This window comes from Exophiala spinifera, assembly GCF_000836115.1.
Source record: "Exophiala spinifera strain CBS 89968 unplaced genomic scaffold supercont1.2, whole genome shotgun sequence".
In the NCBI taxonomy this organism is placed as follows: Eukaryota; Fungi; Ascomycota; class Eurotiomycetes; order Chaetothyriales; family Herpotrichiellaceae; genus Exophiala; species Exophiala spinifera.
In genome coordinates, this window is record NW_015622514.1 from 3813526 (window position 1) to 3828765 (window position 15240).

Below are 15240 nucleotides of genomic sequence, written 5' to 3' on the forward strand. Positions count from 1 at the left end.
TTTACTTTCTATACTTCTCCCACACCTGGTCAATCTCTTCAGATATGGCTTTCTTCACTTCCGCCGTGCTCCAACACATGTCCACTGCATTTTTGCATACCACAACCATGTCCTCGTCACTCAGGCCGCACTTATGCTTGACGACAAGCATATTGTTGACCTGCCAGTTGTCATCCATATATGCCGGATCATCGCTACCGATCGAGAACTTGACGCCCTCTTTGTATAACAGCGCGATCTTGGAGTACATGGCCTCCACGGGATAATGGCGTAGATACGCACATGGACAGAGAGTCAAGCCTAAGCCGCGCTCCTTGATGATCTTGATCAGGGCCGCGTCGTCGGCCGCGTCGACACCGTGGTCAATTCGGTCGGCTCCGTAGCCACCCACTTGACAAGCAGTTTCGCGGATGTGGTCCCAGACGTCCTCTTCGGCACCGTTGTCACAGTGGGCGGTCAGCTTGAAATAGCCGTCGGCTCGGGCTCGTGACCAGACGTTCTCGAACAGTGACGGCGGCAGCTTGTATGAGACCGAGTCAAGACCCAGCGCGATGATCATGTCGCGGTAGTCCAGCGCCGCTTCGTAGTGCTCCATGGCCGACTCCGGGGACTCGTCACGGAGGATACACATAATCCACGCCGACCTGACTCCCAGCTCTTGCTCTGCCTTTGTACTGGCCTCCTTGAACCCGCTCATAAACGTGTCCCACGAAACCCCCCGCTGCGTATGGCCCTGTGGGTCGAAGAATACCTCGACATAGCGCACATTCATGGCCGCTGCTCTCTCGAAGTAATTCATCGCCAGGTCGAAATAGTCCTGTTTCGTCAACAGGACCTTGAACCCCTCGTAGTAGGACTCGAAGAACGTGAAGGTTTCGTAGTTAGCGGCCAGCTGTTCCACACTCTCGTAGGGTTGACTGCTACGTGGGTTTATAAGCGTCATCTTGTTGCGCTGAGCGATTTTCCATCGCAACTCCGGGACCAGGGTGCCCTCGATATGGAGATGTAGCTCAACTTTAGGGAGGGCGAGCATAAAAGGGTAGTCGTCCCCTGCCGCCAGTTCCGCACGGAGTGCCTTGCGCTCTTCTAGCGGCATGAATTTCTCGTCAGCCGCCATTGTAATGGTGAGGTCCCTTGAAGATTGTCCAAATCCCTTGGGATAGTCGTTCTGCTAGGCGTTTCTTTTGCAAGTAGTGAATGAGGAAGGTGTTCGGATCTTCCCGTTAAGGTGCACACAAATCGTGTGATGAATGTTGAATACGACTCCGACAAAACGTCGCTGGCTCTCCTCCGCGCCTAGACCAGAGAGATGGTCCTGCTTTGTAGGCAGTGGCTTGGACGAGCTTTGGGACCACACCACGGGACATTGGGAGATGCCCGTTCAAATGGGAGTCAATGAGTTGTGTCAGGATTTCCAGTCTTCCAGATAACCCGGTTGCCGACTTAGGGATCGAAGCACGGCACCGGGCAGACTTTACCAAGGCGCCCCCAAGATGAGGTGTTGTACATCGGCATCCGCCGGTGACCCTCAACGATAGTGCACAGGCCGTCTTCGATCTCCATCGAATCTGCATATACAGAGTTGTTCTTGGGAAATTCAAGACGTGTCGGGGGTCTCTGATAGCAAGCCGCGGCGGTCATTGTCAATATTGCAAGCATTCGACGCAGATAGAAGCCTAATCGGGATAAGGGAGCCAAGACAATTCAGATACACGGAGCTTCACCGGGGTGGAGGCCAAAACTAATTACTATCCGCTTTCCATGATTAGATTTCCGAGCCGATGTCTTGGGGCAACGCGAAGGACAGATGATCGTTCTTTGAGGTCTTGGGGCGGCCGATGCTGGTGCACCACCGCATTGCCGCCAATGTGTATGAATGGATCCTTTATCAGGGTCTGGTCTCGAAGCCCATAAATACGGAGAATGCTGCCCTTGTCGGGACAATGTAGGTGTATTAGAAGGTTGGACATTGTGCTTCTGCCCTTTCAAGGTTCTCTTGCAGCGGCTCAACTTGGGCCAGCGCGACATCGTCACTGAATTCCAGTTCTTTCACTTTTCCGATAAGACGTCGACCATGAAGGAATCCGAAGTCAAGGTGGGCGCCACTGCCACAGACCCTCCTCCTTCCCTCGAGAATGGCGTTGTTGACGAGAACACCACACGCCTCGGTCATGGTGAGGTCGATGTTATCAAGATCCAGGAGGGCAATGCGGTACTGCGCAAACTCCGTGAAGCGGAGCTCTGGCTCGATCGCAAGCTCAAGATCGAGGGTATGGGTGCTGAACGCATTCCCGACAGCGAGCGACACCCTCCTCATGTGCTGAATGTGAGTGCCCCCGGCGATTGGGCCTCCCTCGTTTTGAGGGCCCCCGTTAACACTGAGAGCAGATGGTCATCTTTTGGTTCTCCTTGCTCATGTCGCCTGGCTACATCACTCTTGGAATGCTGGGGCCAACCTTTGGATTGTCGGTTAATAAGTCCATTGGACTGACCGTTATTGGAGCCGCCACAGGCTCCATTGTGCCTGCATTTACGGCTACTCTGTGCCCGGCTTTGGGACTGCGACAGATCGCCGCCTCCCGCTTTGCATTCGGTATCTTGGGATCGAAGCTCTGTGGCCTTCTCAACATTGCAGTGAACGTCGGGTTCGGCACCATCAACTGCATTGTCGCGGGACAACTATTGGCAGCTGTCAGTGATAACTCCATCACTGATGTCGCCGGTATCATCATCGTGGTAGCCGTCTCGTATGCTGTCTCATTCTTTGGCTTCCGAATCATTCACTGGTACGAGTCGGTCGCCTGGATTCTGATCTTCGTTCTCCTTCTCTGCGATTACGGCTTGTCCGCTCGGTACTATGACCCACATCCAGGACGATCACAGCTCTCGGGGCTCGACGAGACCGGATCAGCCCTGTCGTACTTTGCCATTATCTTTGGTGGAGCAGCGGCGTGGTGCTCGATGTCTGGCGATTACTACATACACTACCCGACTGACACCAATAAGTGGATGCTGTTCTCTTTGACGTGGACTGGGCTGGCTGTGCCTACGATCTTCGTGACTGTCCTTGGCAACCTGCTAGGCGGAATTATCACCAGTCATGAAGATATGGGAAATGTGTATGATACTGGTGGCTTTGGTGCGTTGATCGTTGCGACTCTACGGCCTTCGGGGTTTGCAAAATTCGTCGGGGTTATGTACACGTTATCATTCAGTAAGTGCAAATTCACCCTGCGTGGTTTTACCTTCCGTTCAAAGCGGTAGTACTGATACATAGGTGTGACAGTTGGAAACGAAGTCGCAATACTGTACTCCTCCTCGTTGTCGATCCAGCTCTGGGGCCGACATTTCCTCGCTGTTCCCCGTATCATCTGGAACACGCTCCTTGCCGCAATCAGTCTTGGGTTGGCGTGGGGTGGCCGACACGTTCTTCATTCGATCATCAGCAACTCACTCAGCCTTATTGGATACTGGACCATCTGCTTCGGCGTTATCCTCGCCATTGAGGTCTTCTACTTCCGTCCAAAGATTGGTTACGACGTCGAGGGTTGGCAAGACAAAGATCGGATGCCCGTAGGCCTGGCAGGAATTTCTACACTCCTGGCTGGCATAGGCATTGCTTTCGTCGGCATGGCTCAAACTTGGGTACGTTTGTGACAGTCTCGACATCAGATCCGCAACTTTCACTGACTTCCAGTCTAGTACATTGGTCCTGCAGCCAAACCAATCGGCGCATATGGTGGAGATGTGGGCAACTACTTTGTGCTCGTGATTGTGACCATGCTCTACCCAGTCCTCCGATCATTGGAGCTGAAGAAATTCGGACGTTGATGCGTCTCATGGATTTTCCTTTCAGAAAACGAAGTGTACTCGACAGGCTTTGGTCCCGGCGATTGAAAAACTCTCGATACCGAAATACGAACGCATCGTCATCCTCTCTTGTCTCTATCCTTCTTAGCACAACTAAGCACTGTTTGGTCAGCACCCCTCGTGCTCATCTATCGTTCGCCCTGATACCTTGACCGTCGTAACAAAATAAATGCATCTGTTGCCGCGGTTTAGCCTAATGGCCTTATTTGGGGTGGGCGTTTTCCCTGTTGCCCTAGGCAATAAGGGAAACTCTCAACAGGGAAGTATGGTATTTCAAGGCTTCACCAGCTTCAGCTATCTCGTCGGTGATAGCAAGCCTCACTCACTATTCTTGCCTTCACTATCATTTCCTTCTCTTGCTTGGCGCCATGGGTTTAATTTTCAATTCAACTGTTACCTAGGTAGGCTTTTCATTTTTCAGATCCTTGACTGACGACTCTTATCCTCTATCTCATCTTCTGCCCACCATCAGGTCAAAATGGCCTCCCAAGACTCGGCTGGCAAGAAGGACGGTAGCAGAAGACGTCGTCCTCGTGGTCCAAATCATGGCGGTCGTGCTGCTCGCGCTCGTCGCGAAGCTCGTCGCGCCGCTCGCGCCCTTGTATGTGGATTACAAGTCTACATTTATGTCTTTACTCACTGATTTAGGCCGACAATGTTGCGCCTGCAACTGGTTCGAACGAAGATCCTGCCGACACTACGCCTAGGACTCAGCAGGCAGAGAATGAGACTCGTGGGGCCCAAGAAAGCGACACACAACCGATCAAACAGTCGGCGGAAAAGACGAGGCGTGAAATGCGTCGTGAAGAATTGCGTAGCCGAGAAGCAGCGCGTCTTGAAGCAGCACAGCGCGAAGTGCGCCGTGCCATAACACGGCTGGAGCGCTTCCGAGAGGATCTTCTCAAGCAACACTATCCGGATGGATTTGTTCCAGAAGGCACCTATGGACACAGCGCAGCAGGGTATCAGAGGGAACGAGAGGAAGCTGTAAAGTTGCTTCTCATGCTTGAGATGGACGAGGAGATGGATCAGGGAATCAGGTCGTTGTAGCGAACTTCCAATGAGGTGACAGTCTCAGCAACACATCGACCAAGTACTTGATGAAGTTCACATGCTAGGCAGGAAATTGAGGCCAGTAGGCGGCGAGGTCGATAGCAATGAACAACATACCAATTCGTGAACAAACTCGAAACTAACAGCCGTTGCATGCGGATCATGATGACAAGGCTGCGTCCTCGGTCTCTCTACAAGTACAAGGCTGTCGCCTCTCGTAGTGGCCCGCATATAAAAACCCCTCGCCTTCGATGCCGCTTTGCCGACGCTCTCGCCCACTTTTCACAATCCCACGTCTTCTCATAGGGTGAAAATCCCACTGTTCATTCCCTACTCCAACTGGAACCCCGGTCAAGCTGCGCCTTGTGAAGGCTGTCTCGACGGATCGTACGAGATACCTACCTCATCTGCATGAGACCTCGCAGCCGCCTCGCAGCCCTACACCTCACCCTCTTTCTCTCTTTTCCTCGAGCGCAGCCAGTCCGACTCATGGCTCAGCACCAGCGAAGAGCCCTAGAGCCATGGTCAAGGATGCGAGCAAAACCCTCCAGCTGCCGAAGCAGCAGCTCCTCATCCTTGCGATATGTCGATTCGCGGAACCGGTGGCCATGACCTCGGTCTATCCCTACATTGTGAGTTGTTGAAGACCATCCTCGCCTGCCGGCTGCTGTCACTGTCGCTGTCGCTGTCGCTGACACTCCAGTACAGCCTGAGATGATACAGTCCTTCAACGTTCCCGACGACGACGTTGCCAGGTGGGCCGGGCTCATGTCTGCCATCTTCTCTCTTTCCCAATGCTTGACCGGCATCGCCTGGGGGAGAGCATCGGATCGTTTCGGTCGCAAACCCATCATCCTTGTCGCTTTGACGTGCACGATGCTCTCGAGCATCTTGTTCGGCTTCTCCAAAAGCCTGGTCTGGGCCTTCATTGCACGATCATTGCAAGGACTGTCGAATGGCAATGTGGGCATAATACGGACCGCCGTTGCAGAACTGGTTCCGCAGAAAGAGCTACAGCCTCGAGCATTCAGCATCATGCCATTGGTCTGGAACATAGGCAGCATTTTCGGCCCGTCATTCGGGGGCTCGCTAGTCCACCCCGTGGAACGGTATCCGCAGCTCTTTGGCAAGATCCGGTTTCTCAAGGAATATCCGTTTGCTCTGCCCAATTTGCTGATCAGCCTGCTGTTCCTGTTCGGCATCGCGGCCGGATTTCTGTACTTGCACGAGACTCTGGAAGACAAAAGGTCACGCAAGGACTACGGGCTCCTGTTGGGCCAGCTCCTCCTCACGCCGTGTTCTCGGCATCGGAAACAGCGACGACGAAGGGCGTGGTCATGGTCCACGGACGACGACGACGAGGCAGAGCCTTTTCTCCCGGGCGGCGACACAAGCGAAATGTCTTCGCCCATTGCTAAGCACAATGTTCGACCGGCCAAGCAGAATCCAGGCTGGTCAGAGGTCTTCTCCAGGCAATCCAACATCAACTTGGTCGTCTACACCTTCTTGGCCATGCATTCGGTCGCCTTTGACCAGCTCTTGCCCATTTTCATGCATTTCCCCGTCGCACAACAATCAGTGCGAGACCCTCCTCGGGCCCAGGCATATTCGCTCTTCCTCAAGTTTTCCGGCGGTTTTGGCATTGATTCAAATCGGATCGGCTTGCTCTTCACCGTCTACGGCGTCTTCGGCATGCTCATTCAATTCTTCGTTTTCCCGCCATTCGCAAGAAAGTACGGCGTGTTGAACTGTCTCAAGGCGTGTGCGTTGACCTTTCCGTTGGTCTACCTGGCGGTACCCTTCACCGCACTTCTGCCAAGCGACTCCTCCAGGCAAGGGGTAATGATGGTTCTAATGCTGTTCAAGGGATTCGCTGGAATCTTCGCTTTCCCCTGCTCGACCATCTTGCTCACCAACAGCGCCGCGAGTCTCAAGGTTCTCGGCACCCTGAATGGTGTTGCCACCAGCATTTCTGCTATCGGGAGGGCGGCAGGTCCAGCACTCTCCGGCGCCATGTTCACAGTTGGCGTCGACATTGGATATGTCATTGTCCCATGGTGGACGTTGGCCTTGGTTGCTATCGTCGGTTCTGTGCCAATCTGGATGCTTGTGGAGCTGGAAGGTTTCAGTAGTACCCAGGATGACGACGACGACGACGACGATGATGATGGCGATGCCTATGACACTGAAGCTGACGACGTATTTGTCACGGATGTTCAACCGGGAAAGGGTTCTGCAGCAAAGCCTTCTGCAATACCGACCAGCGCTGCTCAGTCCAGAAGGTCTACGACGCTCGGATCATTCTCGGATGTGTTTGAGGACGACGACGGCGACAACAGACTGCTGGCAGCTACACCCTCGCGCGAGGTCCATCTTGATCCAGGTCGTCATAGCCCGCGCTTGCACCGCGTCGCAAGTCCTATTGGTCTCGGGCCCGGCGTGATTCCCACTGGGGCGCGCAGGTACAGCAGTGATCTTGGGGCCACTAGGAGTGGTCTGGGTGCCGGCGGCACAAGTTATTACTGATGATGATGACACAGTCCGCGGTGTGTATGGTATACATACGTACACATGTGAGGTGGACGATCTTGATAACACATTGCATATTCTATATCGAGCCACGATCTTCTTGAATTCCCCCTATCTCCAAGCGTGACACCCATCGCGATATACTTCGCCGTGAATCCATACTCTAACCTAGTCCACGTGTGAAACCCGTTCATCAGCATACTGAATGATCCCGCCCACAGCTCTCAACTGGTGACAGTGAGTCAGACCGATTTACCGAGAAGCCCCACCGATGGTAACGAGGTGGAATGGCTCACGTTTCCTCAGGCTTAGCAGGAGTGGTTCAGGAATGCTTCCCAGCTAGTCAAGAGTTTGACCACATTTCATCTCGAGTTACATTCTATCAATTATCATGACAGTAAACTGGTGGCTGCGTGCAGCCTATCAACAATAATCTCACTCCAGCGTTCTGCATTCGTGGTATTGTTGTCCTCGAAGCTCTCCACGAGCCCGGGGTATGTTGCACCGGCATAACCAGTCCACCGCCCTGGAGCAAATACCACATGTTTGAACCAGGATCGATCGTCAAGCCCACCTGGAAAGAGGAATTGTCTCTCCAGCAGCTTGTACTTTGCATTCACTCTCCTAACCTCGTAGTAAAGCCTGACCTTTTTCCACCACTTCCACCATGGGATGTCCTCTCCCAGTCTATCCTTTAATTGTGTCGTGTAAGCATCAAAGTGCGAGGCCGCATGATGCAATTTTGCGGTGGCCTTGTCCAAGTGCTGGAAGCTGAAACTTGATGAGATAAGCGACTTTTTCGACCTTTCCTTGACGTCTTCGAGGTAATTTCCAAGGCCTTGTGCATAGTCCTTTGCGCTAAGAGGCAAAACTGCGGATTCGGCCAACTGAGCGGCGAGCAATGCCCAGATCTTCGTCACTGCGACGTGGTAGTGCCAATCTTTGTCACCGTACTTGTCCATCCAATGGAAGCTGTCGTAATTCGAATGGTAGTGATAGACTGCATCCTTTGGACCGCTGCCAAATCCAAGATCGAGGGACGGGATACCGGCGAAATCTTGAAATGCGGTAAAGTCACTGCCGGAGCCCATTGTGCGAATCTTGCCGCTCCAAGTGTCGCCAACAGACTGCCCTTTAACGGTCTGGTTGGGTGAAGGTATAGTGTCCGTCACATTGTAAATCAGCTTGTTGAGCAAGGGTGATGCTGCAGCATCAAAATGTTTGCCACGGCTTCCAACGTCGACATTGAGGTACGCCACCGTGCTGGAGGACAGCCAGGGAAGGTATTCTTCGACCCATTCCGTTGAGCCAACCAGTCCGTACTCTTCTCCGTCCCAGCTTGCAAACACAATGGTACGGAACGGTTTCCAACCAGCCTTGAGTGCCTCACCAAAAGAGCGGATGACCTCGTTGAGGGCGGCAGAGCCAGAATTTGGATCGCCGGCACCCCCTGCGATCCAGGCATCTCTGTGGTTTCCGAGGACAATGACCTCGTCAGGGACCGTGCCGTTGATTACACCAATTACGTTCCAGAGGGGCGTCGTAACATATTCTTGCTCATTGACCAGATTCAGAGTCAAATCGCTCGGCGACGGTCCAATGTAGTAGTCCACTCCTTTATATCCCAGCCCACCGCCATGCCAGGCATCGCTGAATGAGCTTGCGTTGGGCCCGTACCCATTGAGAGCTTTCAGCAGAGGAAGCGCGTCGGCGTATGATATTGGTAGCGACGGTATCTTGGGAGTGGAGCCGTTAGGATCGACCCGCGGCACTCCTGGCTTTGATGGGTAACCGGGCGTGGTTGGATCTCCCGGGAGAGTGCCTGCAACACCTGTCAGTCTTGTGTCAGTATCGAAGCCTATTCAACGTACTCAGGTACTGCGTACTGCCTCGCTGCACGCTGCTTGGATTCCTGGCTGGGCCTTCAGGATATGGCTTGTAGCCATTCTCCTCCGTGATTTCCCCGTCTTCTTGTGGGTCGGAGTACATGACGACTCCAATCATACCCAACTCTTGTGCTCGCTTGACTTTGAGACCGCGAAAGATTTTTCCATATTTTGCTAAGGCAATCTTTCCAGCCAGGCTGATATTTGCAGCCAGTAGATCTTCAAAATCCTGATATGTACCGAAATTGACATAGACGTACGGGGCGGTGACATTGCCACTTGCGGAGTAGCCGTGGAAGGTCGGTATACGGTCCTGGAGAGCCGTGCTCGGGTCTTCGTCGATGATGTCCTCTTCCAAGCTACACTCGTACTCGACTTTGTCTCCTTGCAGCAAAGCGAGTCGGTGTGAGACAGGGTAGTTGATATAGACGTCGTAGGCCACAATGTCCGACTTGACTCCAAACTCTTCCCATTTTTCTCGTGTCCAGATGGCCTGGCTAAGGTTCTTGCCGGCAAGATGTGGGCCGGCAGTATAGTACTTGCTCCACGCACGAACTTTGTCCTCGTTCGGGGTCTCCAAGAGCAGAGCTTGAAGCTCGCTGTACGTGATTCCCGTGCTCTGGGGCCATGCTTTCGGGAAGAGGCGAGACCAAGGGAGGTATGCGGTGAGTGAATCGTGGCCCCTTGGAAGCAGCGCAAAAGGCAGGAAGAAGCATATGACAATCACGATGAGAATGCTCGATAAGGCGACAGTACAGAAGCGACGGATGACTGAGTGGTGGTATCGTCTAGTCCTCCGTTCTACGCGGACAGAGGAAATGAGAGGAGTTTGTTCATCCATGGCGTGAACATTGCTCTGACTGAACAAAGAAGAGAGTCGAGGGTCCTCGCAGTCGTACGAACAGTCGTTGCGGAGATACACGAGGGACCTGAGCTTCCTGGCTGACGCAATTGCGCACTCGGCCGACGCGATCAGGCTACTGGGGAAGGTCGGCCGAGGGGGGGGGGGTGTTTGGTTGGGGGGATGCTGCGAGAAAGTCGGATAGCAGTCTCAAAGCTTGACTCGACTTCCATCAGCAGCAACAGACTCACGCTTTGCTTTTTTGGCACCTGCAACGAGCCAAATGTCAAGGCTCAAGGCCATGTCATCGCGAATGCTATGGCCGTCCAGCAGGCTGCCCCGGCGCGTGGGCTTGAGAGTAGCAAGTGCAAGTAAGTCATAAGGGCGCGGTGCAGAGAGTCAGGCGACGTCCGAGCATCTTGTTCCATCATGTCTGCGATACCCTGGTACGAGCATAGAGTCGCCTGCAGGTGGCTGGCTACCCAGTATACATTGTCTTGATGCCTTGCTCAGCAAAATACTCGTGACCGGGAACAACGCCAGCAGGTTTCGCAGCCAAGAGGATGAGGTCATTTCAGGCAGCAGATCGCGTAGTGCGCTCCACCACAAGGCGAAATAAATTGCTGTGTGAGGTCGATCAATGGCCTAAAGAGAGCGCCGATGACAATGTGGGAATCCCTAGTGGTCTCTACATGACCGTCTGTACCTATCAAACCCCCGATGCTGGATCACTAAATTCTTAGCCCACATTCTAATCCCTCTGAGTCGTGGGAGGCTCACCAGGCCGTCTTTTTTCCAGTACTACTGGACAGTTAGGTATGTATACAGATATCACTATCAGCTGCCGGCTTCGTTGAAGTCACAGCGTTATTAGACGAGTTTTTGCTTTGCCTTTGGTGCCATTTCAGCCTCATGGCCAGTGGCTGGTGGCTTCTCTTGAGGTCGCCCCAGCAAAGAGAGCGAGAGAGAGAATGTGGGTGTCTGAAAAGCCGAACAAATCCCTTCTTCGTGCCAGGAGTCTGACCCATTCTCCGCCTGAAACAACACTTGCACTCAGCGCAAAAGGTAACGTTGCAGCTACCGCCTGCTACCATGGCCCATCTCCGACCCAGTCTTCCGCACTCGTCGTCCTCGAGCCAGGGTGGGTGGTGATTTTATTCTTGTGGCTCGATCGCGCCAGTCGTTGGTGATCTGCTCCTAGAACTAGTTCTTGCCTCGTGCTCTGTGACGTATTGATGTGGGTATGCGTCATTCCTACATGGTAGTTTGGTCCCCTCTTCCATCCACAGCTGCATCGCCATGCACGAGTATACAAGACGCCGCCTGCCCGTCCCTTCAGGTCAACTTGCTCTGTAATTGAGAGCTTGCTTCTCTTTGGGCTCCCTGCAATCACCATGGCTCCCCAAACAGCCTTCATGACCGTCCACTTCGACCAGTACAACCCCAACTCTGAAAAGGGAACAGACACCAGGGCCTCGCTTGCGTCGCTCGACTATTCCCCTCTTCGCCGCGTAACATGGAGATCCTTTCTCATGGGAGTTCTTGTGTCGATGGGTGGTTTGATGTGAGGAGCTTCTTGCTCGGCCCAGAAGGAGAGCATTGTTGCTAACGCTGCATATCCAGCTTCGGTTACGACACCGGTCAGATTTCAGGCTTTGTAAGTCTTTCCTGCCTCGCTGACATCGTCGTGAAGGATCCTCTAACCAGATGCAGCTTGAAATGCCGGATTTCCTCGATCGTTTTGGGCAGCGCAAGCCCGATGGCACCCCCCATTTCAGCAACGTCAGATCTGGTTTGATTGTCGGTCTGGTAGGTGACACCCGTCTCTCTCTCTCCGTCTCTCATCTCGGTCTTATGCCGAATACGTCTCTAACAGCACTAGTTGTCGATTGGCACATTGATTGGCGCCTTGGTCGCAGCTCCGATCGCTGACCGCATGGGCCGTCGGCTGTCCATTTCCGCCTGGTGCCTCATCGTTGCTGTTGGCTTTGTGATCCAAATCGCTGCCAACACGAGCTGGGTGCAAGTCATGGTCGGTCGTCTTGTCGCCGGTTTCGGCGTCGGTGCTCTCAGTTTGCTTGTCCCCATGTATCAGGCCGAGACATCTCCGCCCTGGATCCGAGGAGCCCTGGTGTGCACCTATCAACTTTTCATCACCCTGGGCATCTTTCTGGCGGCTTGCTTCAACTATGGGACATATACTCATCAAAGGTCAAATTCTGGCTCGTGGCGTATTGTCATTGGACTCGGATGGCTCTGGACCATCATTCTTGGTGTCGGCATTCTTTTTTTTCCAGAGACCCCTCGGTATGACTACCGAAGAGGACAAAGAGAGCGGGCGAAGGAAACCCTCATGAAAGTGTACGGCGCTCCTGCGCATCACTACAGCGTCCACGTGCAGATGGAAGAGATCGACAACAAGCTTCGCGCCGAGGTGCAGACCAAGGGTAACCCCGTCAGCGAATTCATTGGCATGTGGAGGGCCCCTCGCATGCGGTACAGACTCCTGCTGGGTATGGCGCTCCAGATGTTTCAGCAGCTGACCGGTGCCAATTACTTCTTCTACTACGGCACCACCATCTTTCAATCGGTCCAAATCAGCTCGTTCGTGACGCAGATGATCTTGAACGGCATCAACTGGGGAGTGACCTTCATTGGCTTGTACCTCGTTGAGCATTACGGCCGTAGAAAGTCCCTCATTGCTGGAAGCATGTGGATGTTTGTGTGCTTCATGATCTTCGCTTCCGTGGGACATTTTAGTCTGGACCTTGATGACCCTGCCCGAACGCCTTCCGCCGGCGTGGCTCTCATCGTCTTCGCTTGTCTTTTCATCCTGGGTTTTGCAACGTAAGTTCCTTCCCCCCGGGGTCACGACAAACACGCTCGAGGCACTGGCATTGGATGTTCTTGCTGACCGTTCATAGCACCTGGGGTCCGATGGTGTGGACAATCCAAGCGGAAATCTATCCCTCCAAGTACCGAGCCAAGGCCATGTCTCTTGCTACCGCCAGCAATTGGATTTGGAACTTCCTGATTGCCTTCTTCACCCCATTCATCACGGCTGCCATCGATTTCAGATATGGCTATGTCTTTGCAGCGTGTAACGTTGTCGCAGGAATCTTGGTCTACTTCTTCGTCATCGAGGGACAAGGACGGACGCTCGAGGAAATAGACACAATGTACCTGGAACACGTCAGCCCGAGAAAGAGTGCCAAATGGGTTCCACCGCCGGCCGCCGAAATGGCCAGGATCCAGAGGGAAGCAGGCACAGCCGAAATTCCAAAGCCAGAACGAGGTGTGTACAGCGGTGAGACGGAACGAAATGACCTTTCAGGAGAAAACAACAAAACGGCCCATCAGGAAGAGTACGCTTGAGAGCTGCACCTGCACCGCGGTGTGAAGCGGCGCAGAGCAGTAGGCTTCATGCAAAAAACATTATGGCCATCCTATCTTCTCAAACCGTGTTGTGAATGTATAATACTCTGAAGGGTGAGGAGGCACAGACTGGTGCATAATGATGAACGTTACCAGAACAATCCGGAGAGATTGCCCGGCAGCGCGGGTGAGCGTGAACTATTGTGTTTGGCACGCGGTTGATCTGAAATTTTCACACTGCATGTACGGATCACACGGGATCAGGTGGAATTTTGGGATCACGGGAGATGTTCGCCAAATTGTAATCCGTAGGTCAAAAGCAATGCGTCTCTGGGCTGAGGATTCGAGTATGTTGAAATAACCTTGGAAGGCATTTCAGGCCCCAGGGAGGAATTGCATGTTCTGCTCCGATCAGCCTCACTAAGCCCACGCTTCACCAGAAATGGACCTGGTCAAAGGAGCCAGCCGCAAGCCTCCGGATGGGTTTCAGAACCGCCCGGCCGGAGCATGTTTCCTGTTGCAATTTAAACAGTATTACGAGTAGGTTCATCTCGGAGCATACGAGGTACACTGAATCAGCGATGCAAGACGAGTACAAGTTTGAAGTACGAGGCACTGACGCGTACCTGTGGCCTGTGGCCTGTAGCCTGTAGCTTGGACCTTGGACAGCCCAGATCATGCTCATAAGGCCCCCAGTGTCCGCCCCCAAGTTGGGGACCACTCATAAGTACAAACACAGTCCAAGCCTCCGGCAAATTGATCTCCGCCGCGGTACACACAGCCTCAGGTAATACAAGTCACAAATACAACTTGCAGTGCTCTGGGTCAGTGGACACAGGTGCTCGTACTGCTCGTACTGCTCGTACTGCTCGTACATACCTCGTAAGGGTTTCAAACTTGCCAACCTCCAATCTCGCCAACTACCCAAATCCTTCTACCCCGTTAGGCTGTCACTTTCAACACAGCCTTCTTCGCCGTTCCGTCCTCCACAATATCTCAGCATCTCAACAATTCGAACGAGGCCTTCCCAAGGGACCAAAACCTCCCCGAATACTCCGTACAAGGGGAATGAATGATGTCGTCTTCCCGGCTCCGGAGCAGATCTTGGTGTCACTACTGCCCAAGTGACAGTCGGAGCCCGGAGATGCGAGCAAAGCTGGGACGAAGATAGGCTGGAATCTCGTTTCCTCTCAACTTGTACAAATAATAATGACGGTCGTTGGATGAAGATTTCCAGCTCGGAGGTTTCGTATCCGTGCTGACTCCAAGCTATCGCCAAGCGTGTGATGGGCACTGCGAAAGTCCCCATCTGTCTCCAGTCGGTTTCGCCCGGATGTCATTGCTGTCACTTATTCATGACTGGGTTGCGATCTGCACCTGTGAAGGATCCGGAAACTAATCACACGACGACACAAGATCTGTGGGTGATGGCAATGCCGCAATGGCAATTCTATCCAGAGCTTCGCAATGTGGAGGCTGCGAGTGGCACAACCAGCCGATCGCCCTGCCGTTCAAGTTTCAAGAGATGCTGCGTCTGACCCATTACGGGGTTTTCTAACCTGTTCTGCATCCCTTTGTACCATGCTGATGGCTATTCTAGGTCACGGTGGAATCCATAGCATTTCGCAAGACGACCCCTTCTTGGAAACGACAATGGTGATCAGACCCATGTTGCCTGCCGGAAGC

General features: G+C 53.3%; 6 protein-coding genes across 6 annotated transcripts; 4 read left to right on the plus strand and 2 right to left on the minus strand.

Annotated features, from left to right (window-relative positions):
- Position 1: 1 nt before the first annotated feature.
- On the minus strand, positions 2–1117 carry PV08_03686 (adenosine deaminase; the record flags this gene model as incomplete). Its single annotated transcript, XM_016378037.1, has 1 exon — positions 2–1117. One exon carries the CDS (start codon positions 1115–1117, stop codon positions 2–4), a length of 1116 nt encoding a protein of 371 aa, XP_016239607.1.
- Positions 1118–2074: 957 nt separating this feature from the next.
- Positions 2075–3831, plus strand: PV08_03687 (uncharacterized protein; the record flags this gene model as incomplete). Its single annotated transcript, XM_016378038.1, has 4 exons — positions 2075–2326; positions 2389–3214; positions 3287–3645; positions 3703–3831. The coding sequence occupies 4 exons, from the start codon at positions 2075–2077 to the stop codon at positions 3829–3831; spliced, it is 1566 nt and encodes a 521-aa protein (XP_016239608.1).
- Positions 3832–4348: 517 nt separating this feature from the next.
- PV08_03688 (uncharacterized protein) lies at positions 4349–4920 on the plus strand (the record flags this gene model as incomplete). Its single annotated transcript, XM_016378039.1, has 2 exons — positions 4349–4471; positions 4519–4920. 2 exons carry the CDS (start codon positions 4349–4351, stop codon positions 4918–4920), a joined length of 525 nt encoding a protein of 174 aa, XP_016239609.1.
- Positions 4921–5444: 524 nt separating this feature from the next.
- PV08_03689 (uncharacterized protein) lies at positions 5445–7449 on the plus strand (the record flags this gene model as incomplete). The annotated part of the gene is made up of 2 exons (XM_016378040.1): positions 5445–5555; positions 5632–7449. The coding sequence occupies 2 exons, from the start codon at positions 5445–5447 to the stop codon at positions 7447–7449; spliced, it is 1929 nt and encodes a 642-aa protein (XP_016239610.1).
- Positions 7450–7841: 392 nt separating this feature from the next.
- On the minus strand, positions 7842–10179 carry PV08_03690 (uncharacterized protein; the record flags this gene model as incomplete). Its single annotated transcript, XM_016378041.1, has 2 exons — positions 7842–9274; positions 9324–10179. 2 exons carry the CDS (start codon positions 10177–10179, stop codon positions 7842–7844), a joined length of 2289 nt encoding a protein of 762 aa, XP_016239611.1.
- A 1394-nt stretch (positions 10180–11573) lies between these two features.
- PV08_03691 (uncharacterized protein) lies at positions 11574–13554 on the plus strand (the record flags this gene model as incomplete). The annotated part of the gene is made up of 5 exons (XM_016378042.1): positions 11574–11743; positions 11803–11836; positions 11893–11988; positions 12062–13026; positions 13104–13554. 5 exons carry the CDS (start codon positions 11574–11576, stop codon positions 13552–13554), a joined length of 1716 nt encoding a protein of 571 aa, XP_016239612.1.
- Between the last annotated feature and the right edge of the window lie 1686 nt (positions 13555–15240).